General features: G+C 42.7%; 1 protein-coding gene across 11 annotated transcripts in view; it reads right to left on the bottom strand.

The window, feature by feature from the left end:
• Nucleotides 1-24655, bottom strand: part of SEMA6A (semaphorin 6A) — a 170976-nt gene that overhangs the window by 28030 nt on the left and 118291 nt on the right. For 5 of the 11 annotated variants that reach the window (XM_035100288.3, XM_035100290.3, XM_088653339.1 and 2 more), the window contains 7 exons: nucleotides 19223-19354; nucleotides 16705-16860; nucleotides 14826-15002; nucleotides 13082-13222; nucleotides 12873-12953; nucleotides 11717-11775; nucleotides 4730-4750 (listed from right to left, as the gene is read on the bottom strand). In XM_035100288.3, the coding sequence (XP_034956179.2) occupies nucleotides 4730-4750; nucleotides 11717-11775; nucleotides 12873-12953; nucleotides 13082-13222; nucleotides 14826-15002; nucleotides 16705-16860; nucleotides 19223-19354 (767 nt within the window). Of the gene's footprint in view, nucleotides 1-4536; nucleotides 4588-4729; nucleotides 4751-11716; nucleotides 11776-12872; nucleotides 12954-13081; nucleotides 13223-14825; nucleotides 15003-16704; nucleotides 16861-19222; nucleotides 19355-24655 lie in introns of all 11 variants that reach the window. The other 6 variants (XM_035100287.3, XM_088653338.1, XM_060280149.2 and 3 more) reach the window with 2 other exon arrangements.

Genomic DNA, 24655 nt, shown 5'->3' with positions numbered 1-24655 from the left:
ATTCTGATAACAGGATGTGAAGAACTGCCTTTTGCTAAGCCAGTTCAAGGATCCATTGAGATAACTGCCAACAAGGCAGAGAGTTTGGTTTTCCAAGGATCTCAGACAACTGTATTTCCTAGGACAGTTCTGTGAATTCTTACTTGGTCCCGTATATAAAAAGTATACCTTACTAAACTGTGCTTCCCTATCCTTCAGAATGTGTTGCCATTCTTTTAGATAGCAGAATGGCTCAATGCAAAACAATTGAAGGCAATGGGAATAACATGGAGTCCTTAGTATTTTTTTAAAAAACAAAACACCCACCTGTGTAATATCTAGACTACAGTAAAACCAATATATACAATCAAATATAGAAAATGCCTTCTGTTTGATTTCTCAGAAAGAAAAAAATATTCTGCAAAAATAGTTTTTTACTATGTTTTGAAAGTTTACTACAGTGCGCTTGAATCACCACCAATATAGCATTATTTTTCAAACCAGTTTTTTCAGCTTCAATTTTAAAACTATAGTTCTTTCAGGTTTTAAAATTGAGCCTGATTTTAAAAATATGCATCGTGCCAAGATACCACATTAATGATTTGTAAAACTTTTGTCATTGTAGTAACAGTATACAAAGAAGAAATTGGATGCAACCAGAAGACTTCACGGAAAGGATCTTGAAAACGTTAAGACAGGTTATCAATGCGCAGTAGCATTTGTTCTAAGAGACGGCAGATATTAAAATGCTCTACACACTCTTCAGTTATGTGACTAGAACAACCTAGTAAGACAATGAATGGGGAAAGTTAAACCAACACCACAAAGGGAGACAGGATGTGGCTGCAGCAAAATGAGGGCCTCATTCACTAAGACTGATGCATATGAGAGTAAAATTTTACAGGAAGAAAGCCTGTTTTGTTCTCCCCTTTCCCTGTGCAACGTGTATTTGACTTTTTGGCAGAACAGGTGCTTGACATGGTTGGTATGATTATTTTGGATATGGGAAACAATTGTGCATGAAAAGGTCAGATGCTTAAAAGTCTTTTCAATTTTATCACCTGCTATGTAAATTATTGCAGGAGTTTATCTGTCACGGCAGATAGGAGAGGAAAAACAACAACAACCCAGAGACTGAACTGGCAAGAAAAAAAGAAGAAGAAGAAGCAAGGAAGTGAAGAAAACCATTCATTTTCTTGGCAATTGGGAGCCTATTAGGCATCTTCCTCTGTCACCCACAGAGATATCCTACTGTGCCAGACCCACTGATGAAACAAGCGCATCTACTGCTTTGCCATTTTGCTGTAGGCAGACCAGAACACCCCTACGTTTTCTTACTATTGACTACAGTGGGAAGAAATTAACAACGTCAGCCCTGTGGGAGTGCCGGGGAAGCAAGGGAGCTCCGGATAAGGCCTATCCATGCTCCATTTCCCCCTGATTCAGCGGCAAGACATTGCCAGTGGAACATCTATTCCACCAGAGCTTTATTTGGGCGGGGTGTTTTCTAGCAGCATTGCATATCATCACATACTGCTGCGGGAGATTCGCTTCCAGCAATTCTGTGCTAGCTCTTTGGAGTAGAGGGGCACACACTGCCTCCAAAATGGTTTTTAAATGGTGCAGGCCCGTGGGATGGGGTGTTGTATTGTTTGCCGTTAATTAAAGGTAAAGGGACCCCTGACAATTAAGTTCAGTCGCAAACGACTCTGGGGTTGCGGTGCTCACCTTGCTTTACAGGCCGAGGGAGCCGGCGTTTGTCCGCTTCTGCAGACATTTTTTCCGGGTCATGGGGCCAGCTGTTTACCGGAGCAGTACTTATTTATCTACTTGCACTGCATGCTTTCGAACTGCTAGGTTGGCAGGAGCTGGGGCCGAGCAACGGAAGCTCACTCAGTCACGGGGCTTTGTACCACCGACCTTTCGATCGGCAAGCCCAAGCGGTGGTTTAACCCACAGCGCCACCCACGTCCCCCTTTGCCGTTAATTAGGTTGTCAATTAAAATAAAATAAAATCTGTGGGTGCCTTGACACTCACTCTGCCACACTGCACACAGCAATCGCAATAGCAACCAATATGCCATATGGGAGGAAATGTTGCATCCTCTCAGTTACAAAATATTAGTCTGATGATTTCCCTGGAACTGAAGAGCACCTTTTTGACAATCTGGAAGCTTGCCTATTGTGCAACAGAATATCACGTTGCCTGTTTCCTCCAAGTCCTGCTTAAACTTTGGTCCTGCTAATGGAATTTCATTTAAATGTGAGGGGTTTCCACCTAAGGAAATATATTTAGGATGGTGGGTGGGGTGGGGATGCTAGCCAGCCTAGCCATGGCAGAAAGCAGCCTCTATCAAAACATATTTTAGTATCAGCTAGGAAAATTTGCCAGGCCATAAATGTCAATGCTTATTGCTTTGGTTCATGAAGGCAAAGCTATGGGGTAGTAGTGCTTAAATTGTAATTTTGATTCTTGTCAACACTATGATAGGGGGAGATCACATGCCTTTCTCCTTTCCAAAACCCAACATCGTTTCTGATAATGCTTCAGTTGATGCTGTGCGTTTGGATGTATAAAATTAAAAACATTTTCTCTCCTCATTTACAGAGTGGAAGTTCCGTATTAAAATGAAATGCTGCCTCCCCATGCAAAACAAAGGTCGGATATCTCCCCATGGGTCTTCCTGTGTTTTCATTATTATAGTAGGACACAAATGTTGCTTGCAAATATTATAACCCCAGGTGGAAAACAAGTTCAGGAAAAAATAACATCGGCTTGCTTTACTAATAAAAGGGCTGACTCTCCCAATTATTTATGTGTGAAAGATCTTTGATTCTGTTAGGTACACACGCATTTTGAAAGTCAAGTTCTGCTTCACCTGCTACACAATAAGGGCAGAAGTGGAATCTAAGAAAGAAACATCATGTTTCTTTTGTAACGTAAATGGATGTGTGCTTACTCAACTCCTCATCTGCTATTCCAATTCTTCTCTGTGAATTCCCCCCCCCCCCTGTTTGTTAACTTCCTTGCCCCCAGCAAGGTCCACTTCTAGGCACTGGCTGAGGACGAGGAGTGCGGGGGGGAGTGCCTCGCCCCCGGCAGCGCGATCCTGGCAGGGTGCAATCATGGCTGCCCCCCCGCCCGCGCTGGGCGCCCTGCCCCTGCAGGCGGCGCAAAATGCCCCAGGACGTGCGCCTGCTCTCTGCCCCCTGCCCCCTGGTGCTGGAGCATGAAGCTCCGCCACTGCTTCTAGGTGTGTGTGTGTGTGTGTGTGTGTGAGAGAGAGAGAGAGAGAGGGAGTGAGAGTGAGAGTGTGTGAGAGAGAGAACCAGTGACTGAGAAGATTAAGCACTCCATTAAGCACTGCCCATTGATCCTCTACTGATAGTGTCACCCACTGATATATTTTTGCTCCCTTGGCAAACATGGGCTTGGGGCCATATGTTTGCCAATACGGCATCTAGTTCCCATGCTTTTCATGGCTGAAAAACGACAACTGTTGTCCATAAGTTGAGGGCAAATTTGCCCCAACCCAATGGAGAACTTCAGCTGGATTTCTTTGGCTCTCTTGGCCAACCACAGAACCAGGCAGAGGGCCTGGTTGTTCCAGCCCTGTGGAAGATGTCAAACAGATAAACAGCTGTGTGATTTTTAAAAGACATCTGAAGGCAGCCCTCTTCAGGGAAGTTCTTAGTGTCTGATGTTTTATTGTGTTTTTACTGCTTTTTGTTGGGAGCCACATAGATAGAGTGGCTGGGGCAACCCAGTCAGATGGGCAGCATATTATTATTATTATTATTATTATTATTATTATTATTATTATTACCACCATCTGGTAGCTGAGTATTTAAGTCAGGACTTCCCACTCTTCAGCCTTCCTTCCTTGAGTAGGAGGTATAAAATTTGTTGCCGGTGCTTCATTTTGGGATGGAGGCCTGATGTGCCCTCCCCCAATTTAGCCATACTTTAACTGTCTACAGATTTTGATTTTGTATAATATGGGTGGTATTCAAAACTAGTCTTACTCAGAATAGACTCACGGGAGTTAATGACCGTGATTAACGTAGGTCCATTAATTTAAACAGGTCTCCTCTGAGCAGGGCTTAAACTGAATACCACCCTACAACCTTTTGGACCAAATGTTACATATCTCAATTTGTATTGAGTGCTTAGCATTATGCCCTTCATACCCGATGGCATAAACTTGACTACGGAGCTTGGTCACTTTATGCACAAAAATATACTTCAGGTTTCTATACCCTTTTGCCTAGAGGAGTTGTTCCTCTCTCCTATAATTTCCTTTTCCAAAGTTCTGTAGTTTAAGCATGTGAATTTACAAGAGATTTTGCATTAAGCTTACTTCAAGGGTCGCTGTGGATGAGGAAAGACTGAAATAAATGTGCTAGAGTAAGATAAATGAATCTTCTATCAGTTTAGTGAAATAGGCCCCAAAATGACAAGGACTATATCTACTTTGGAATGGAAACTACAAACTACCACAAGGATTTGAGGAAGATTTTTTAAAACTTTTTTTTAAAAAAAACTCCAAAACTGACCATACACTGTAGTGTGAGACATTTCATGATCTGATGAAGTAGTTGAAATGTCTATGAAAAAAAGTAAATAAGGGCAAAATATTAAAACAATAAAAAAATGGAAATATTTGACAAGATTGTAAAATATATGATTCCTCCAAAATTGATCTGCACAGACAGGTATTAAAACAATGTGGAAGGGGAACTTCCTTACCATTCAGTGCTACGAACGAATCTGGAAAAAAAAAAGAGAAAGGAGAGGGAGGGGAAAGGGGAAAAATTATTTCTAATATCGTTCTAAGTTGTCTATCCACAAAACCTCACATACATCCTTACTGCTATTCATGTGTATAGTGTCACTCTTTGTTTGTGCTGATTCTCTCATATGGTTTTATCATATTGATAGTTGAATCTTGCCTTAAGTAAAAACTTGATTTTTATTCTTGCAAAGAGAAACATGGGGTCCTTGGATCCCAGAAGGAGATATGAGTTCTACTTGTGCACAGGGAGGTAGGTGAGAAGAACGTCATCTCAACCACCTTTTGGGAAGGGATTTGGGGGGCTCATGGGGAAACCATGAACAACCCTCCCTATGATCAAGTGAAAGTGCATTCAAGCCATGGCATAATCCTCTTGGATCAATATTTAAACACTATTTGGTACTGCACAGCTATTGTATACTGTAGTTTTGATTATAAAATTGTTAGGTTTTTTTCTGAGAGATTTCAATCTCAAGAGTGGGGTGACTTTTTAAAACAGAAAATAAAAATCCCCAACCAAATGCATATGGATAATCAATTAGAGATTGGTTTGCAGAGTTTATTTATAATCAAGAGATCTTGACTAGTAACGATAATTCCTGTAGCCATGCAGTTCTCTTTGTATAACCAAGGGCACATTTCCGCTTGTCCCACGAATAGAAAGCATGGGTCCAAGCAATTTTCCCTTTGCCCTGTTCCCTTCCCAGGGAAATTCCATTCTTTAGTGCTCAACTGGAGGAAACGTCAGTCCTGAATTGCTGTTTGCTCCGACTGAGTATTAAAGAGCAGTTTTCTCTGGGGAAAAGCAGAGGGACAAAAGGAAGTGTGCATGAACCCCAAAGCTTACTTTAAGAAAAAAAAGGAACAAGTAATGTGCCAAACCATATGAGTGAATCATGATCGGAAGAAAAGTAACAATAGGATTGGCAACAAAAATAAAGATAGGTTTGTGTGCTGCATCTTGGTGGGCCACCTAGGCTTTCAAAACAAATGGGATCCAGGCTTGAGCATATGACTAGCTGTATGCAAAAGGGTTGATATCACTCAGGGTGCAAGACTGGTGCCTTTGTCAAGTAACTATCATGTCCTAGTTCTTTTGAGCCAGCGTGACAAAACCAGAACCCGTCATGCTGTGGTAAGAAATTCAACTTAAAATTAATTAGTTGGTGTATATCTATATGGCCGAATTTCAAATGCCCTTTAGTAGTCTTACATTCAGTTTTGGTGGAATTCATAAAGAATAAATCTGGCGTGCAATCTCTGTTCAGATTTATGTGCCAAATGAGAGTGAGGAATGCAATGAAAGATGCCATGGTCCCCAATTCCCAATTGTGAATTACCAGGAAATTATCATGTTCTCGTTGTAAACTATGGGATAAGTCTCACGCTGGAGGAGAGATGGGTGCGATCAAATTCATATACAGAGATGGCCCTATTACATATTCAGTTGTAGCCTGGGATCATTCCTATGCATGGAAGCCTGCCTGTCCAGGGGGTATGACTAAAACTTTCTCAAGCTGGCAGAAAGGTTCCAGATTCCTTGCCTTTGAACAGGTTGATGTGGAAGAGAAAAAAGCTCATGCATGGAAAGCTAACTGGCTTGCAAGTTATAAACAACGTGGCAAATGCAGTAGTACTGCATGACTCTGTTATGTACAATGGGACCCAATCAGTAGTTTATATGGATCTGTATATATTTATTCCATCAACTGACATTGTCGAGAAGGGTTACATACAAACATGTGGGCTGTTTGGCACTCATCTAACTGTACTAGCTTTTAATCAACATAGTACTCAATATACAGTCGTACCTTTGTTCTTGAACGAAATCCGTTCAACTTCCAAAAATGTTAGAAAACCAATGTGTGGCTTCCATTTGGCTGCAGGAGCTTCCTGCACTCAATCGGAAGCTGCTGAAGCCGTGTTGGATGTTTGGCTTCCAAGAAACATTCGCAAACTGGAACAATCACTTCCGGGTTTGCGGTGCTCGGGAGCCAAAATGTTCAAGTCGCAAGGCGTTCAAAAACCAAGGTACAACTGTGAATGTGGTTGATTTAACATTCTATGGGAGGGGACATTATTGGTTTGTTTTCATTTTCATTTTATTATTACATATTATGTATTTTGTGTTCTCATCTTGTATTTTTATGTTGTGAACTGCCCTGTGATCTTTGGATGAAGAGAGGTATACAAACAAACAACTAAAAATGAAGCTAGGTTCCAGGGGAAATGCCTTTGCAATCCCACCCGCAGGGATGGATTTAGTGATGTGCGAGTGGTGCACATGCACGCTGCACAGAGCCATGGGGGCATTGCCTCAAAGCTGGGTAAGTGACCATAAAAAGCTGGGTTAACTGAGGCACAGGGATTTGGGAAATAAGTGTGAGGGCTCTGACAGGGTCTTTGAGTACTAGTTAGCAATATCCTAGCTTTGGGTAGGAGGTGGAGGGCTCTAGGACCCTGCCAGAGCCCTTGTGTCTCCTCCAAAGCTGGGCGCTTCCTTACTCAGCTTTGGAAAGGCAGTGCAAGGACTTGGGAGGGATGGGCAAATTTTGGCCTTGCACAGGATGCCATAATACCAGAGTCCACCGTCACCACCTGCCTCTGAACCCAACGGGTTTAGACTAAACAGTCGTACCTTGGATCTCAAACACCTTGGCTCCTGAATAAATTGGCTCCCGAATGATCAAAACCTGGAAATGAGTGTTCCGGTTTTTGAACGATTTTCGGAAGCCGAACGTCTGGTGCAGACACTCCTGCAGCCAATCGGAAACCGTGCCTTGGTTTTCAAACGGTTCCAGGAGTCAAATGGACTCCCGGAACACATTCCGTTCAAGAACCAAGGTATGACAGTACATGATTTTGATTTTAGGTGTGAGCACTGGAACATAACTCCCAAGTTAAGCTAACTATGAAGTACAGTATTATGTTTTGTTCTTAGCAATTTAAGAATGTAGGTCTCAGCCCTAACGGCTTGTAAATTCAAGGCCCATTCACCTCAGTACATTTACTCATAAAGGTGCAAGATTCACTGCTTTTATGTTTTGCAGCTTTGCACCCCCTGAAGTCCTTTTTTGGGTGAAATTTACTTTGAGATAACTATGTTCAGGATCCAAGAATTCAGTGTCTGGGCTCCTCTTGGAGGAAGGGTAGGGTAAAATTATAAATAACCATCACCATCATTACCCTCTTTGAGTAAATTTCCTGGAATTTACTTCCAAGTAGGCATATTTAGGATGAGCTAGAAGTATTTAAAATGCACAGCCACATTCTTTTCCTTTCTTTGTTAAATTATACATATCCCCCCCCCCATTTCTCTTTTAGCCAATTAAAAGCAATTAAAGTTATGAGAATAAGGATATTTAAGGTGAGTTGAGGATGCACCTTGAATTATCCTTAAGCACTGCTGAAGGAATTAGGATACGGCTGTTTTGTGTAAAACCAAGGCACTGAGGCAGTAATTTAAAAGACTTCTGGCATATGAGCTTCTAAATGTTCCTCCTGAGGTTAGCACAGATAGGCTGATTTTAAGAGTTAGAGAAGAAGGTTACATCTTGGATGTAGTTCATGAGTTTTGAACATTAAATAATTGGCCATGTGTGTGTTTCTCATCTCTGGGGGTACATTCTGTTCTGATAGCTTTACATTATCTTGATTTGCCTCTTACTCAACGAGAGTGCTGCTGATCCTTCTGTAGCTCTTTGTGAACAAGAAACTCTCAAGGCTGGCTAAAGGTATCAGAACAAAGAGCTATCTCAAGAGCTTTCAACCGTGCTGCTCTCTAGATATTGCTGAACTACAACTCCCACCATCCCCGCTCATTGGTCATGCTGGCTGGGCTGACTGATGGGAGTTAAAGAGTCCAACAACACTGACTATCACAGACGAATTATATGTTAGATGCAAGGGAAAACATGCATTTCAATGCCTGCAGAAGGGAATTTGGAGAAGGAAAGAGTCAAGGAGGGGAAGTGTTAACGGAGCTACACATACACACAGAACCCTTCTTCAATTGTCCAAATTTCACTCTGCTGAATATACTATGGTAGGACTGGTTGATATGGTAGCCTCCAGAAATTGCTGGACTCCAATTCCTGTTGGTCCCAGTTGTTCCCATTGGCCAGGGATGCTGTGAGCAATATCTGAAGGGCACACATTCCATTTCTCTCTTTTGGGGCGCTACATGCAGCTATGTGTAGGGTTTATGTGGTGAGCATAGGCTTTATGATTTGCATTTGCACTGATTTGGTGCTTTTAAAAGTGTGCAGTTGGTTTGATTTCATTTAAAGAAGGCCGTTTCAAATCTGCTTAAGAACAAATCACTTTGGGACATGCACAATGAAAAACAGGTATTCAAACACACACGCTCTCACCTCTGTTCACATTCTACCGGTAAATCTTTGTGTATAAATTGATTCAAAGTTTTGGACACTATCAGGTGATAGACGGTAGCAAGTTATATCAAGCACCACACGTAAATCACGACAACTTCAGGAATAGAGACCACTAACAATCAATAGCTAGCAATCAAGTTAAGATGCTCCTTGCTCTCCCCTTCTCCATTTCAACTACTGACTGGCAGACCCATATCTAGTTCTGTTCTCTTAAACATAGCTGAATCCAAAGTTTGGATTGCCTACACTGCAAGCTGTGTCTTTTTCCTGAGTAGTTAGGTAGTCCAAGTCAAAATCTGGCTCTATTTTTCTAAAGCAAACATGCATTTGTTTAAAGCCGCTTTAAGCAAATGTTTATTTGCATTAAAAAAAATCTATAGTTGGAATCAAGACTGAGAATATGCTTATTGCTTCCAAATTGGGATGTGCCAAAATGTTTAGATGCAAGCATCAATAACACAAAAAATGTGTCTTGTAGAGGGTCTGAAATGAATCCCCAAAGTTTCTTCTTTCACTCTCTTTCCTGCTTTTGCTGAATCGGCAAAATGTCTTTGAAAACCAGGGTGTATGGCAAGTAGGGAGATTTTTTTTTAAGCCCCAAAACAACTTTGTCCAGATTTTCAACTTCTGGGGAATACGGCAACCCAATAAATATTTTTAGTCCTAGTAATAGAGATGCTGCTCTATAGCCAAACAGGGCCAGCCCCACAATTGAAGAGGTCTGTGGCAAAGTGCCATCTATAAGCTCCCCCCCCCCAGTGCACTCTTATATTTTGAAGTGATGGCCCCCATAGCCACAACCCCAAGGGGATTCAAAAAAATGCAGACAGCCAATCCACAATTAATATATAGCTGTGTCTGCTATGGGACACAGAGAGTCTGCTATGGGACACAAAAGATGGGAGCATTTGCCACCATCTTTTTTTGTGGCACAACGAAACACGGGACTTGGCCCAGAGTCACGTTCTTAACCAGACATTTCCCCCCCCCCCCAGAGGAATCTGTTTAACTCTGCTTTGCTTTCTGGGAAAGAATGGCACAGAAACGTTGACCACCTCCTAAAATATTTTTTTTCCATTCCTGCATGACCAAACTCATTACAGAGAGTGTGGGGGGGAAATATAAACCCATTTGGTTTATATGGAGTTACGCTTCCATCTTCTCTGCACCCACGCTCTGAAGAGTACATAGCCTAACACCCAATGACTGCAATTGCATGCACAGCTTCCTAGGAGTAAGCTCAACTGAACTGCAGCGGTGCTTATTTCAAACTGCAAAGGTTCCGCTTGTAAAACACATTGAGCTGTAACAAAAAGATCTTCAGCCAGCTGAGTTGCTACCTTAGATTCTAATTACAAATGCAAACAGAAGTAGGTATCCCCATCAAAGGAAATAAGTATCCAGACTCTGCTTGATTGTGTCCCTCATCTTCTGATTTCCTCGTATGTTATTTTGTCGCGAGCAAACTTCATTCACCTGACAGACGGGGGGGGGGGCAGGGGGGTCCAGCAGTTGACGGTATCACTCTGCAAAAAGTTCCTGAGGTACACTACAACACTGCCCCTGCCCCACCCCTAACATCTGCTCCCAGGGCTTGAATTTGCCCAAGAAATGTCCGGATGTTAGTGTGTCACTTTATATTATTGGGGAGGGAAAGAGGGTTGTCAATATGGTTTGATTGGCAGTGCCTGTATTTTCACCATGTTTCAATATTACAACTTATGGGGAATTGGGAGTATATCAAAGATGGTGGTTCAAAGCCACTTGGTATTAAAGCTCAAACAAGCAAGCAAGCAAGCAAGCAAACAAACAAACAAACAATGTTTTCTTGTTTTTTGTTTTGGTAATGTGGCCCAGAGTAGGTGTCAGGGGTGATCCCTCCCACAGCACTTGGGCCCTGGCAGCTATCCAAGTATGCCTTATGGTCGTGCCGGGCTTGTAGCCAAATCTAATTGGCTTTGTGTTTATGTTACTATTGCTAGGAAGAATGGTTATTTAAAAAGAAAGAAAGAAAGAAAGTATGGAAGCAGCAGCTGATCATGGTTGCTAGGATCTTATTCTCTCTAGAGCATCACCCGCTAGAATATCCCACCTCTGCATCTGTGGTGAACGTTGCCAGTCTGTGAACACTTTGCTCCTGTAACACCAAAAAATTGCCGGAAGGGACACAAACGTCTTGTGTAGGAGGAAATATTCAAAAAACGCGCCCCATTGCTGATTTCATTGTTACCCTAGGCACCAACTCAGCATTCAAAAACACTCCTCTCACACAACCTAGGTGGAATTTGTAATTACATTTTCTTCGGAGCTAGGTTTTAATTCCAACACAATCGCCATTTAAATAGGTGATGCTGTTGTGCAGCAAATTTCCTTGAATGCTTCTCTTGCCTTTTTTTTAAAAAAAAGGTCTGTTGTTAAAACGCTGTTTTCGCTATTGTCATGGTTTTCTATCTTTAACTTTGCTGATACTGAGCAGGCAGCATCCAAGCATCTATAGAGATTCTCTAATGCAGGATAAAATGAAAGAGCAGAAACAGTTGTGCTTACTTTGGCAGTCTCCCAGGCCATCGGTATTGCCATGCTCAATGTCCTGCTCAAATGCAAGTCTAAACAAAAAGAAACAGACTGGTGAGAATTACTGCACTCACAGGCCTCAACACATTAAGCCTAGAAGTGAAAGGAAGAAACAGACATAACCCACTTTTTCTTCTAATACCTGCACAATGTAAGCAGAAGAGGATTCCTAACGAGACCCCCAAGTATTCCCTCTCACCCTTATCTTTACGTGACAACCAATATAGAACCAGTACTGTATTGTAACGTGGACACATGTCAGAATGGATAGTTTCTGTGCCTAGACTTCTGATGTGATCATGCTATGGTATTTAACTGAAACTTATGGAATATATATATTGGCATGAAAGAGGCACTGTTCCCCTCCCCCCTCCCACAAAAAACCCCCAACAACCTGGAGAATGTCTGGGGCTCATTTCATAGTGTATGAATCTAAAAACACAAAGCAGGAGAGGCAAACACAGTGTTAAGCTTATGCGGAAAGGTTTGCTATCTGCCCATGAAAGTCCTTCTTGGATATATGAATGTATTACAAAAAGGTGGCTTAGGCACCCCTGTTCTGAGTTAATACATCACTAGCTTCATAAATATGTGATAAGGAATCTGCAGATGAGGCATTTTCTTTTTACAATGGCCTTCTTAACTTAGAATGTGAGCAGGTATGTGCTTGGTAATTTGATATGGTATTGTGCTGTAAGGAAGCCCGTATCTATCTATCATCTATCTATCTATCTATCTATCTAATCTATTTTCTATACCCGCAGGTCTCAGGATGGGTTTAGGGTGGTATATAATTCTCAGATTTTCTGAATTGTGCAAACACCATGAAACCACAACACGGCATGTCAGCATGAGGCACGTTATCCTAAATGTTACACAACAAAGAGGCAAAAAGAACACAAAAATGTTTTCTGGTGGTCTCTCCATGTTGCATGTCTATCTAGCTCCAATCCTAGTCAGAAATAAATCTGCCTACAATAGTACCATGGAAGCATAGAGAATAGAAAAAAAAATGTTTATTGGCTTTGTTTATTGCCTGTTGGTTTTCATCAGAACTCTATTCAAAAGCCTATTTGAGCAATACTGTTACTGCAGGTTAAAGGACCTCTCAATGCGAATTATAACTTACGTTGTTCCGGGTAACAGCTGCATGCATGCCCCACTTTCCTTCATCCAGCCACAATACGGGTCCCTAGATGCTATGCAGGCCCTTAATAGAGGAGACAGATATGGAGTTATTTGCGATCAGTAGCTCAATGTCAGTATCAACGAACCAATACTTTTGTGTGTTTGGGAACGGAGTTAGCAGTGAGAGGACACACGTGAAGAAGTACCTACTTTTTGCACTTGCCGTGACGCTCACACCTTCCGAGGGGGACCCTTATTAAACAGTTAGAGAATGCTACATAGAGGGCACTGCTTTGCTTATCCAGCTGCATCCCTATAATTCTCTTGTCTTCCACCCCGTCGTAGCTGCACCTGATTTGGAGGGGCAGAGAAAGGCCGTTTGATCAGCTCAATGAAATCAGAAAGACAATTTGTTTACATTTCTCAGACAGTATTAACTCATGAATGTAGAAATTCCCAGCTTACAAAAACAAACAGGCACATAAGCAATTCAGGTTCCCAATCTGCTGTCCTGGAGGGGGTTGGGTGGTGCAGAGGGGGAGAGGTGTCTGGCTCTGCTGCCATGGAGCTCCCAACTTCATCTGTATAAACCACAAGCAGAAGCCAGCACCAGTAGTATCCCTGCTGGTAGTAGCCAGCAGATGCTCCTGAAACAGGCTATCTAGAAGGCTGGAAGAGAGCTGGGCTGGTCAAGTTTCCACTGGACCACAAGCCGGTCTGGCTACCAGCAACATGCTCAATCTAGGCCTCTCTCCTGTGCCAGTGTGGAACTGGTGTGACGGAAAAACCACCAGGATTTCCATGGTCTGCCTTCCCTCCTAATCCAGCTGTGCTCTGGATTTAGTAGTCGCTCAGCCTCTCCATTAAACCTTGCTGCTGCTGCCTGCCAGGAGTTTGGTTGGCTCCCTAAATCATATTATTATTTAAACTAATATCCTAATTTGCGGAGCCTGCTTAAGAGACTGGGAGCCAGGGTGACTCGGCATAGAGTGACAGGGAAGTTTTGCCTTTCCCTCCTGGGAGGCACATCCAGCGATGATAAGGCTGTGGAGTGCATGGGGAAAATCCACCCAACCCCACTCCTCGCTAGTTCCCCATATTTCATCCATTATGTGTTTGGCTTTGTGTGGAGGGGGGTGTTGTTTGCCAACTTACAGAGACACATTTAAGTGTATTTGAGCATTCATAGAGTTATGATGAGTACAGGAGAATCTCTGCATCAAAAGGTTGGAAGGTGATCAGAAAAGCAATGGGAACAGTGGTGACAGGGCTACTGCAGCCATCCCCACAACTCCTTTACACATTAATTTAACATGCTGCCTGAATGCCTGAAGAGGCCTATAGTTGCAAGACCCAAAATAATGTCGAAACAAAATTAAAAAATTCCTTCCAGCAGCACCTTAAAGACCAACTAAGTTTTTATTTTGGTATGAGCTTTCGTGTGCATGCACACTTCTTCAGATACACTGAATTAGAAGTCCCCAGACGCTTATATGTAGAGAAAGGGTGGGGAGGGGTGGTGGAAATGGGTGATAGACTGACTGATAGCTGTTGAAGACTGCAAATGGACTTGCATGAAAAAGCAAGGGGTGAGGTGGCTGAGGATCGCTTTAACATGTATAATGAGATAAGAATCCAACGTCTCTGTTCAAACCAGGTCTCTGGAAGGAATTTTTTTATTTTGTTTCGACTACGTCAGACCAACATGGCTACCTACCTGTAACCAAAATAAGGTGTTTACTATTTCGTATGTGTGTGTGGAGGTATAATTATTTGCTGTGATGTGTTGGCCACAGCCATTTTTTAAATGGGGAAATTAAAATTCCTGAAAACTACAACATATATTCCACATTCAATACTAATAAAAAAAACAGTTTCTTTGGCTCCCCGTCCCCATTGGCCAGCACTATGTGTGAAACTAACACATATAAGAAAGAGAACCAACGATACATACTTTTCAGAATTGTAAATGCTCATCTCCTCCAGGAAAAGACTGTCATTTAAAAACCCGCTGTTTCCTGTCCTGACCAAGAACTTCAAAATGATTCCCTTCTCTGATCCAAGGAAAACCACAGTGTGATTCCGATTTGGCCCAGCAGCATTATCTACAGCAATTTTGGTCAGGCGGTATCTGGAACAACATTGCAGTTTTAATTATCCCAATAGGCTGTCATTTGCTTTATATTTTCTTTCTTTCTTTCACTTTATAGGTCAGTATTGAGTAATTTTATAAGCAGAGCTTATCTATTCATATGTAAACACAATTTCCCACTTAAAACGGACAGATCCAAATTATTTCCACACAGGAACTAATCATGCCTTGGGTGGGCCAATATGGCTAAAACAACAAGGCCAATTTGAAAGCTAGATTTATTCAGGAACTTTGATGCAAGCACACAGAGAGCGGAGAGGTTACCACATTTCACTGTCTGATTCTCCATTTAGTTTAGTTCAAATATGTTACCTAAAACCATAAGCTATCATAATATAAAACAATTCACTGAGAGCTTTTTGCATGGTTACTGAATTCTGTATCCTATTTTTGTAACTATCCGTTTATTCCTGAAACATGTACAACTAAATATTTACAACATACAAACACCGTCAACATGTCTGTGAATAAAATTATTGTACAAATATGCCTGTGATACAAAGCTCACAAATCTTCTGGGTGCATATTCCAGTCCCTAGAAATGAGTTTCTGAAGGTAGCTGACTTGAGAAAGATAACCTTCTGGAGAAAAATAACCCCTCACTGTTTCTTCTTATGTTGAGACACGGGATTATTTGGATATGAATAGTTCTCTTTAAACACTTGTGTAAACGTTAACGCTTTCCATAACATATCCTGACAGACATCAGCATATCCTGAAAACATCCTTCCAGACAGCTTTCATATCCGGTGAATGTACCTTGCAGCTAAACCAAAAGTTTCTACTGAAGTATTTAAAATGCTGACTCTTAAAAGTAAATGTGCAAGTTGGTGCTTCCTCTCTAACGTAGACTGAGGGTAGCCTGGATGGAATTAGTAACAACTTTCCATTCATTGAAGTTCTATGATACCCAGAAGGTCCCAGAATATTGGCTGAAGGGACATGAACTTATGACCTTGTTGAAACTGAGCATGTCTGGTCAGAGCCTGGATGGAGATCTTCTGGGAGATGGATTAAACCCCTTGGGTTTAATGATGGCTCAGTTGGTCAGAGCGTGGTGCTGATAACACCAAGGTCGCAGGTTTAATCCCTATATGGGATGGCTATATATACCAAAATTGCAGGGGATTGGACTAGCTGATCCTCAGGGTCCCTTCCAACTCTACAGTTTTATGATTTTATAGAAGAAAGATTAGATATATATGTAAGGAGATTAAAAAAGTAGTTCTGCAGGAACATTCTTGTCTCTGTCCTAACCCATTAGAATGCAACAATTGCCTTATTGGATTACACCAAAGGTCCATCTAGTCTAGCATTTGGTTTCCAAATATGGCTAGCCTTACTGGAGCCTTTCAGCATCCTAAATAATTTGATTATCTACAGGCACAGTCATTTCTCCATTTCCACCTCTCTCTGTCTCCAGATGATGATTATTTTTTAAAAGAAGATTTTAAATAAGCATTGCTCTTAGTACAAATATTTGGGGGTGCACCTGTAAGCTCTTTCCATTGTCAACACTGTCCAATTATTTATTGTCCTCTATTTACGGTTTTTAACTAGTTTCCAAAGCACCTCATGCATGGCTTTAATGTATGGACATTCAAAAGATCAACATCAGAGTTCATTACCAAATCTGGTCAGGCAGACACAAAAGGAAACTGAATGAAATATATTTATTTACCTGACCATCGTCCGCAGAAACCATGGCTTGTTGACAATGGATGGAACAGCTTCATCCATGAGAGAATGTGTTTTGATGAAGTTCAGAGTGTCATCTGGAAATTCATTCGAAGACATGTACTTTTCAAGCGATGTTGAGCCAGCACAAGAACCTGGCCTAAATCAAAAGCAGGGAAGGAGGGAATGTGATTATTTATCGCATTTGTGCAAATATTCTACATAAACTGTTTTCCTAAGCACCTGTTATTAAGTGAGAGTGTGCCAGAGGCTTTGTAGAAACTGAAGAATGCTTAATGGCACCAACTGATTTCCTCTGGGCCTAGTCATTCCACAGTGCGAGAGTAGAATTCAGCACTCAGTTCTGCGTTGTGGGAAAACCTGATTTATGACCATTAGTGCACATAAATTTCCTAAGCAGATTATGAAGTTTGTAAAATGCAAGTTCACAGTTCATCCATCCACATGGAGCCCAATAAACACATACACAGCTTGGCAAGATTCTGCTCACTCCTTAGGCGTGCTCCAGATTTTCTTTTGCAACACTCTCTTTCTTGGAATTAAGAGCACTTTATTTAATTTGCAAGGGAAATGTTACATTTTTCTGAAACTGTGAAAAAAGCTGCTTAAAAACACAGCTTGAAGGGTGAATCCAGCCAGCATTAGAGTAAACATCCTCTTTGCTATGGCTCCCAAGAACATTTTATTTTTGACAAATATGAAAACCCAAGCCTTTTCAGCATGAGTCTGCAGAGTCCTTTAATAAGACACAGTGTTATCTGTCTTCGATAACTGGAATACAAATGTGCTCAGTTTATTCCTGGAATCTCCCCAGTACTCTCATGGAAACTGGGCCAGAACAGTCATATATTGGCAAGAGAAAGATCTACTTCCTTTTGCTGAGTATGCCCTACCCCAACAGTTCCCTTCTGCACAATTCCTTCTTGTCTAATGTAGCTGTGCTTGTCCAGACTTTGAACTCCCAAAGGAGACACTGCAAGTCCACACAGCACAATAATAGACACACACAGACTGAGCAACTGCAAAGATGGTTCCATTAGCCATTGCTATGAGCCAATTACAAACTTGTATGACTGCATTGCTGCAATTGTGCCAATGGAGCATTATTTGACACCCCCCCAACCTCTCTCTATATGTGTGTGTATGTTTGTGTGTGTGTACACACACATAAACCATGCCTGTAATTTTCGGTGGAGGAAGTGTATATGCATGAGCAATCTGGAAAGTTTAGTGCAGGAGTGGTTAGGGACAAAACTGAAATGACATGTGAATACCCCTCGAAGTAAAAAGGAGATGTGGAAAAAGCATTTTCTCAGGAGATCAGGGATTAAAAAAACCAAAAACTTTTAAACGAACATCTTCCTTTACTTTCACATCCTGTTTTCCTTACCTTGTTATATAAATGGGAAATTTCATTTACTGTGGGGGTTCAGTTTTGTTTAGTCAGAAAGAAAGCAGGCAGCAATGGATTTACCACACCTTGTGATATAAGGAGGACGCTGAGATCCAGTGCCGAGGGCCTTCTGGCAGTTCCCTCATAGCGAGAAGTGAGGTTACAGGGAACCGGACATAGGGCCTTCTCGGTAGTGGCACCCGCCCTGTGGAACGCCCTCCCAGCAGATGTCAAGGCAATGAGCAACTATTTAACTTTTAAAAGACAACTGAAGGCGGCCCTGTTTAGCGAAGTTTTTAATGTTTGATGCTGTATTGTTTTTAATATTCAGTTGGAAGCTGCCCAGAGTGGCTGGGGAAACCCAGCCAGATGGGTGGGGTATAAATAAATTATTATTATTATTTCCCTTCCAGAGAAGAAACAATTCAGTGGCTGAGGAGCTGGACCAGGTATCTGACTCTGAGCCCAATGAGGGGCACCGTGAACCTGAGCATCAAGACCCGCAGAATCAGAGCTGGGACCCACCCACCCCGAGACCCAATGAACCATGTCCCTCCTACACTACCCTCCAGCTCACTGGCACAGAGAGTTCACTGGGGGAGACGATGGTATGACGGATAATCAGCCATCTTCTGGCCAGAGGCATGACCCTTTTGACAGCTCAGTTGGTAGCCCTCATGTCTTATCAGTGGATGAGTTAACCTATCACTACCTGCTCTCTTCATAGCTAAATGAGAATGACAGAGAATGCCAGGTCACATGGGAGCATTTGCCACCATCTTTTCTGTGGCACAACACAACACGGGACTTGGCCCAGAGTCACGGTTTTAAGCAGACATTTCCCCCCCGGAGGAATCTGTTTAACTCTGCTTTGCTCTCTGGGAAAGAATGGCACAGAAAAGTTGACCGTCTCCTAAAATATTTTTTTCCATTCCTGCATGACCAAACTCATTACAGAGAGTGGAGGAATATAAACCCATTTGGCTTATATGGAGTTACGCTTCCCTCTTCTCTACATTTGCCCTGTATCTCACTCAATTCATGCATACAAAACCAATGATCAAACTCCCAGCCCCTGCACTGCAGCACACTTAGCAATGAAAAGTACCTGGGCTTGGGAACTCGCTCATCAGGAACTGGTGTCCATATTGAATCTGGAGACTTCTGTTCTTTGAATCTCCCAGTAAATACATTGGCAATGTCAAGAATATCGTAAGCGCAGACAGCAGAGCCAGGGATGCTGCAATGTGACATTTCCAGAAATAGTTACTCATTCTGAAGTTATGCATTTTTTTCCCATCTTAGAAACATGCTGCATAGAAGCCTTCCTGTCAAAGGCCATTCCGTTCTGAACCTTCCAACCTCTGGGTACTGACAATAAAAAGCTGTCCCCATACAGACATTTGAGATGCTCCACTGGGCAGCCTGCTCCTGTCAGTACAGCTTGCCTCCAAAAAGATTTTTTAATAAAATAGCCTATTACATTAATTTTGAATTCCCTAAAAGATTAACAGACACAGTTCTCTGACAACTTGTGGTACCAAGAAATTACTGGGTTATCAAAATCACGGCACATTTTCTGGATGCAAACTGTGTACATTTGTAAGACGTTTTTGATGTCAAATCTTCCAGGCCCTGCAAATTTTTTTAGCTGCTTTCTAGAAACCATTCAGATGCCCAGAGTGGATACATTTTGCATACTGATGCACATCGCTCAACCCAAAAGTTCAGCAAAAATACCTACCCATCCGTTGCGGCTCTGAAAAATCATTCGATTTTCCTGTATGTTTCTGGCTGGGTTCCTAAGAGCAGGAATTTGCTTAACTCGGTCAACTATAAAGAGTTTGCAGAAGGAAATGTAGCTTTGCCTTACATCCACTAAAGTTTAAATTTGAATTTCCAGACTATTTACATGTAACCTAATAGTAGCAATCACTAAATATAATTACAGTCTTACACAAACACTTTTGGAAGGGCTCGGATGTTTCCCTTAGTCAATGACTTTCAGGCATGATTTATTCATCGGTCTGCCTTTGTTGTTTACACATGATCTACCGTAGTACATTTGTGTCTGACTTAAGCGATATGATTTCTGATCAGATAGCAAAGCACCATCTGGCTGAGTCATAATCCCAATTTAAGGTGGTGAGTTATTATCCTACATCCAACCATCGGAATTTGGCTTTTGGATGTGAAGCGATATAAAAGACGCTGCTACATGAGAAAGCTAAAACGGAATGCTAAGTAGATGGTTTGATTATCCAAAAATGGAACTATGCGGAATGAAAATCAGTGAAAATGAAGGTGGCATCTTCTTATCTCAGGGTTGCTTGTATACATTCAGTCAAGTTTTGGGTTGCCGTATAAACTCATCAGCTGAGAAATAACTCACGATGGTGCTTTCCATCATTTGTAGAGCTGTATTAGAAAGACTTAATTGCAACCCTACCCTATCATAGGGTGCTCCATTCATGGAGAGCCTAAACTCAGACGTAAAACTTATTAGCGGAACAGTGGCTTTCTCTCAGTGAGAGTTAGTGACAGACCCACACTGGCAAAAACTGCAGTGCTAATAACTGTGCCTGTGTCGTGCCAGGTAAATGAATAGCTGGAGAGCTCAGTTGGTTAGAGTGTGGTGCTGATAATGCCAAGGTTGCAGGTTCGATCCCTGTATGGGACAGCTGCATAGCCCTGCATTGCAGGGAGTTGGACCACTAGATGGTTCTCAGGGTCCCTTCCAACTCTGCAATTCTATGGTAAGACCAGAGAGCAAAAACAGTTTCACTCACTACAATGTGGTCTGCACCCACAATGCAGCATGCCAGCGGCCTAAGGCTGCTTCACGTATTACTAAGAAGCAGGTTCAAGCAGAACCTGCTTCCAGCTCGTGTTTATAGAATGGCTGTTAAGAATTAGGCAGCTCGGTCCAACTTCAGGAAAAGTGTCCGTACTGCTAAAGGACCAGAACTGATGTGGCCTCTCCTTATTGCCAGTTAAAGGAAGCTGCTTGAACTGAGGTAACCTAAGCAAATGTTTGTTCTGCTGCAGCCAGAGAACATAGTATGGTATCCTCTGGACAGGGCTGGACTCCCCTGGATTCAATGACAATGTGGCCTTGGTGGCTAAGAGTACCTACTTCCAGCTACATCTAGTGTGCAAACCACAAAACCTCCTGGACAGAGACAACTTGGCCATGGTACTCCATGCTCTGGGAACCTCCACACTGGACTGCTGCAATGTGTTCTGTGTGGGGCTGCCCTTCAAAATGGTCTGGATGCTGCAAATGGTGCAGAATGTGGCAGCTAGAATGGGATTCAGAATGGCCGTAGGGACTCTTGTGATACCTGTCCTGAAACATTTGCACTATCCATATCCGAGCCCAATTCATGGTGCCTTCTTTAATGTATAAAGTCCTTTGGGCCCCATATATCTGAAGGAGCACTTCCTACCGTATGTGCTAGTTCGGGTATTATGATCAGTGGATGAAGCCTCATTGGTAGTGCTACTCTTTCAGGGACTCGGGGAGCAGTGGCTTATGACAAGGTCTTTTCTGTGTTGGCCCCAAAACTGTGAAACTCTTTCTAAAGAGGTATGCCTGGCACCAACACTTTACATCTTTTGTCAGCTACTTAAGACCCACCTGTTTACTCTTTCCTTCGAAAGATAGGTTTGTTGGACAAGACTTCCCTCCCAATCAACTATAACAGGGCAACCTAAATTTTCTGGTTATGTTATAGAACCCCACTCAAAAACAGCGGCAGGCTGGAAGTGCCCCAATAATAGCTGAAATGGAAAGGAAAATGGGCTGGTGGGGTGCCCTGAAGGAATAAAAGAGCTAATGAAAGTTTACACTGTGAGCATTTTAATGTTGCTAAGGACACAGGAAAATGCAAGAGAAAGTTAGACTTCAACCTATTGAGGTTTTTTTCTTAATGCTTCCTTCCCCCCCACCCCCATCCCCCTTAACATGTTATTCTCAACACTGATTTTCTTGCAAATAAAACGTGTTTACTTCTTGTGTTGGCTGTATTTTCAGTTCATGGCTGAATCATTCCCAAAGCAGCTGTTCTAATTTGGTTGTCAATAGTAGCTATTATGCCATGCTGCCTTGCCCCTTTTTTCGAGCAGCAGGAGGCCCGCCTTTGACAGGGCTGAGATTACCCTTTGACTCCAGGTAGCCAACGCAGAGCTTGAATGCATGAACTCAAGCTCTCCCTCTTCCATCAAATGCCCCTTCTAATAGAAAGCATGGGAAAGGAAACAAGCCCCAGTTGTCACAGGAGCAATTTTACTTTAATTAGCATATTTGCCAAAGTTTCCTGGAGACCTTAGCAACTGGAGATCTTAGCATGTTTCCATAAATTACTGAAAGTGTGTGGTAATATACCAGCACTTACAAATTCTTAACAGATGAGGTGAATGCTGTAAAAGTCTTTTATTAGCTGACCTAAAAAACTATAGGTGTCGGAATAATGGGCCCTGTTGCTTTTATTTATGACTCGCATTGCAGCAGAAAGGAAAGGACTTCGCCATGCTCAGGCCATCTGCTGAGCTGGGCGCCTTACGAGGGAAAAGGAAGATGCCTCCATTCACAGAAAGGAAACTCAAATCTATCATGAGAGAGAATTATTCCTACTTGGCATGCAGGCACTCTTTATTTCCCTCTGAATCACAGGGAGTACAATCTGTTAGGAATCTGTCCTGTTGAAATGCTTTGGAGTTACGCAGCAGGGCTGTTCCGTTCTGTATCATGAGCCCTATTCATTTCAAAACAGGGCTTGAGCAGAAGGCATTCCCCAATGCATTTCTGAGGACTGTTTCACCCAGTGACAGCAGAAGCAATTGAGTTCGGAATCCTCCGCTTAATCTCACCAAGGGCAAAACTGGAACATGCCTCCTGGTGTGAAATGTGTGCACTCCCAACGCAGCTTGTACAACGTGCACGAGCACAGATTGGGGAGGGCGCCTTTCCGCACGCCAGGCACCAGGGAAAGGGGATACGGGAGTCACATATGCTTCCACTCTTGCCACCTCTATTGAGCATGCTGATCAAGAGATGCTACCATGAGTGGAAGCGTCATGCCAAAGCAGCTCAGAGAACAATGGGTGCTTGCTCACTAGGACCCTTTAGCTGTTGTTTCCCACTGGGCTGAATGAGCCTTAGTAACTGAACACCCTTTGAGATTCATCTGCAGTAACAGCGGGGTCAAGATCCTGGTGGGGTGCAAGCAATTTTGTCCTCAAAAGGCTTTGCAAACAAGTCATAGTAAGCTACTGTCAGTTCTACCACCTCCTTCGGACCAGACTGTAAGAGGCACCACACTACCCAGGAAAAGCTCTGCTGGACGGCATAGTCAAGATGCAATGGAGGCAGCAAAGTATGACTAATTGGCTGCCTTTACTGCCACTAGGTAGACTTGCATTCAACCAGATCTTTCCTCTCCCCGCGTTCGAGCCGTCTCCTAGCGTGTTTCCTTGCCCTAAGCTCTGGAGTATACCAGAGAGCCAAGCAGGCTCCACGAAGTGGGAGAGGGCATTCAGGGGTGATCATGTCAACGACACAGCCATTCAGATTTATATAGTTTTAATTGCTTTTTAATTATTCCCACCCCCCTATGTTCTTAGTGGTTTTCATTTTTATATGTAAGCTGCTTTGAGTTCCATCAGGGGGGAAAGGCAGAGAATAATAATAATAATAATAATATTGCCCATGAGCACCCCATAATACCCAGCCAGGCCAAGTGGGCATTACAGTACTGGTTGAAAGTATATGGCAAGGGCAGGCAAACTAAGGCCCAGGGGCCAGATCTGGCCCAATCACCTTCTAAATACGGCCCGCGGACGGTCGGGAATCAGTGTGTTTTTACATGAGGAGAATGTGTCCTTTTATTTAAAATGCATCTCTGGGTTATTTGTGGGGCCTGCCTGGTGTTTTTTACATGAGTAGGATGTGTGATTTTATTTAAAACGTATCTCTGGGTTATTTATGGGGCATAGGAATTTGTTCACCCCCCCCCATATAGTCTAGCCCCCCCCACAAGGTCTGAGGGACAGTGGACCGGCCCCCTGCTGAAAAAGTTTGCTGACCCCTGGTATATGACATTCAGTGGTGCAGCTTGGGGTATCACATTTCAGGAGTGCCCTGTGTGATGACAAAATGCAGTGCCTCTTGCACTCCATTCTAAATTATAGTTATGGTATCCCCTACTATGCCCCCAAAGCTCTGCGTCCAGTGCGACCAAACCCACCCTTGAAAAAAGAGATACAGTAGAACCTCTATTTACAACTACCTCCACTCACAGACATTCCAAGTTGCGACTGCGGCAAACCCGGAAGTAACCGGCAGGTTTGCCGCCATTCGTGTCTGTGCAGGAGCGGGCAATCGCCGCCCGCACCTGCGCACAATGGCGCCTCTCCCAGCGACCGTTTTACCATAAGGACAGGCCCCCGGAACGGATTGTGGTCATGAGTAGGGGTTCCACTGTATTGGTAAAATCCATCAGCATCCGTCTGTCTGTCTGTGGAATGTACGGTACACAGT

The sequence above is a fragment of the Zootoca vivipara genome, chromosome 10, assembly GCF_965207765.1.
Source record: "Zootoca vivipara chromosome 10, rZooViv2.hap1.1, whole genome shotgun sequence".
Classification (NCBI taxonomy): domain Eukaryota; kingdom Metazoa; phylum Chordata; class Lepidosauria; order Squamata; family Lacertidae; genus Zootoca; species Zootoca vivipara.
This window is presented reverse-complemented; position numbering and strand designations above follow the sequence as displayed.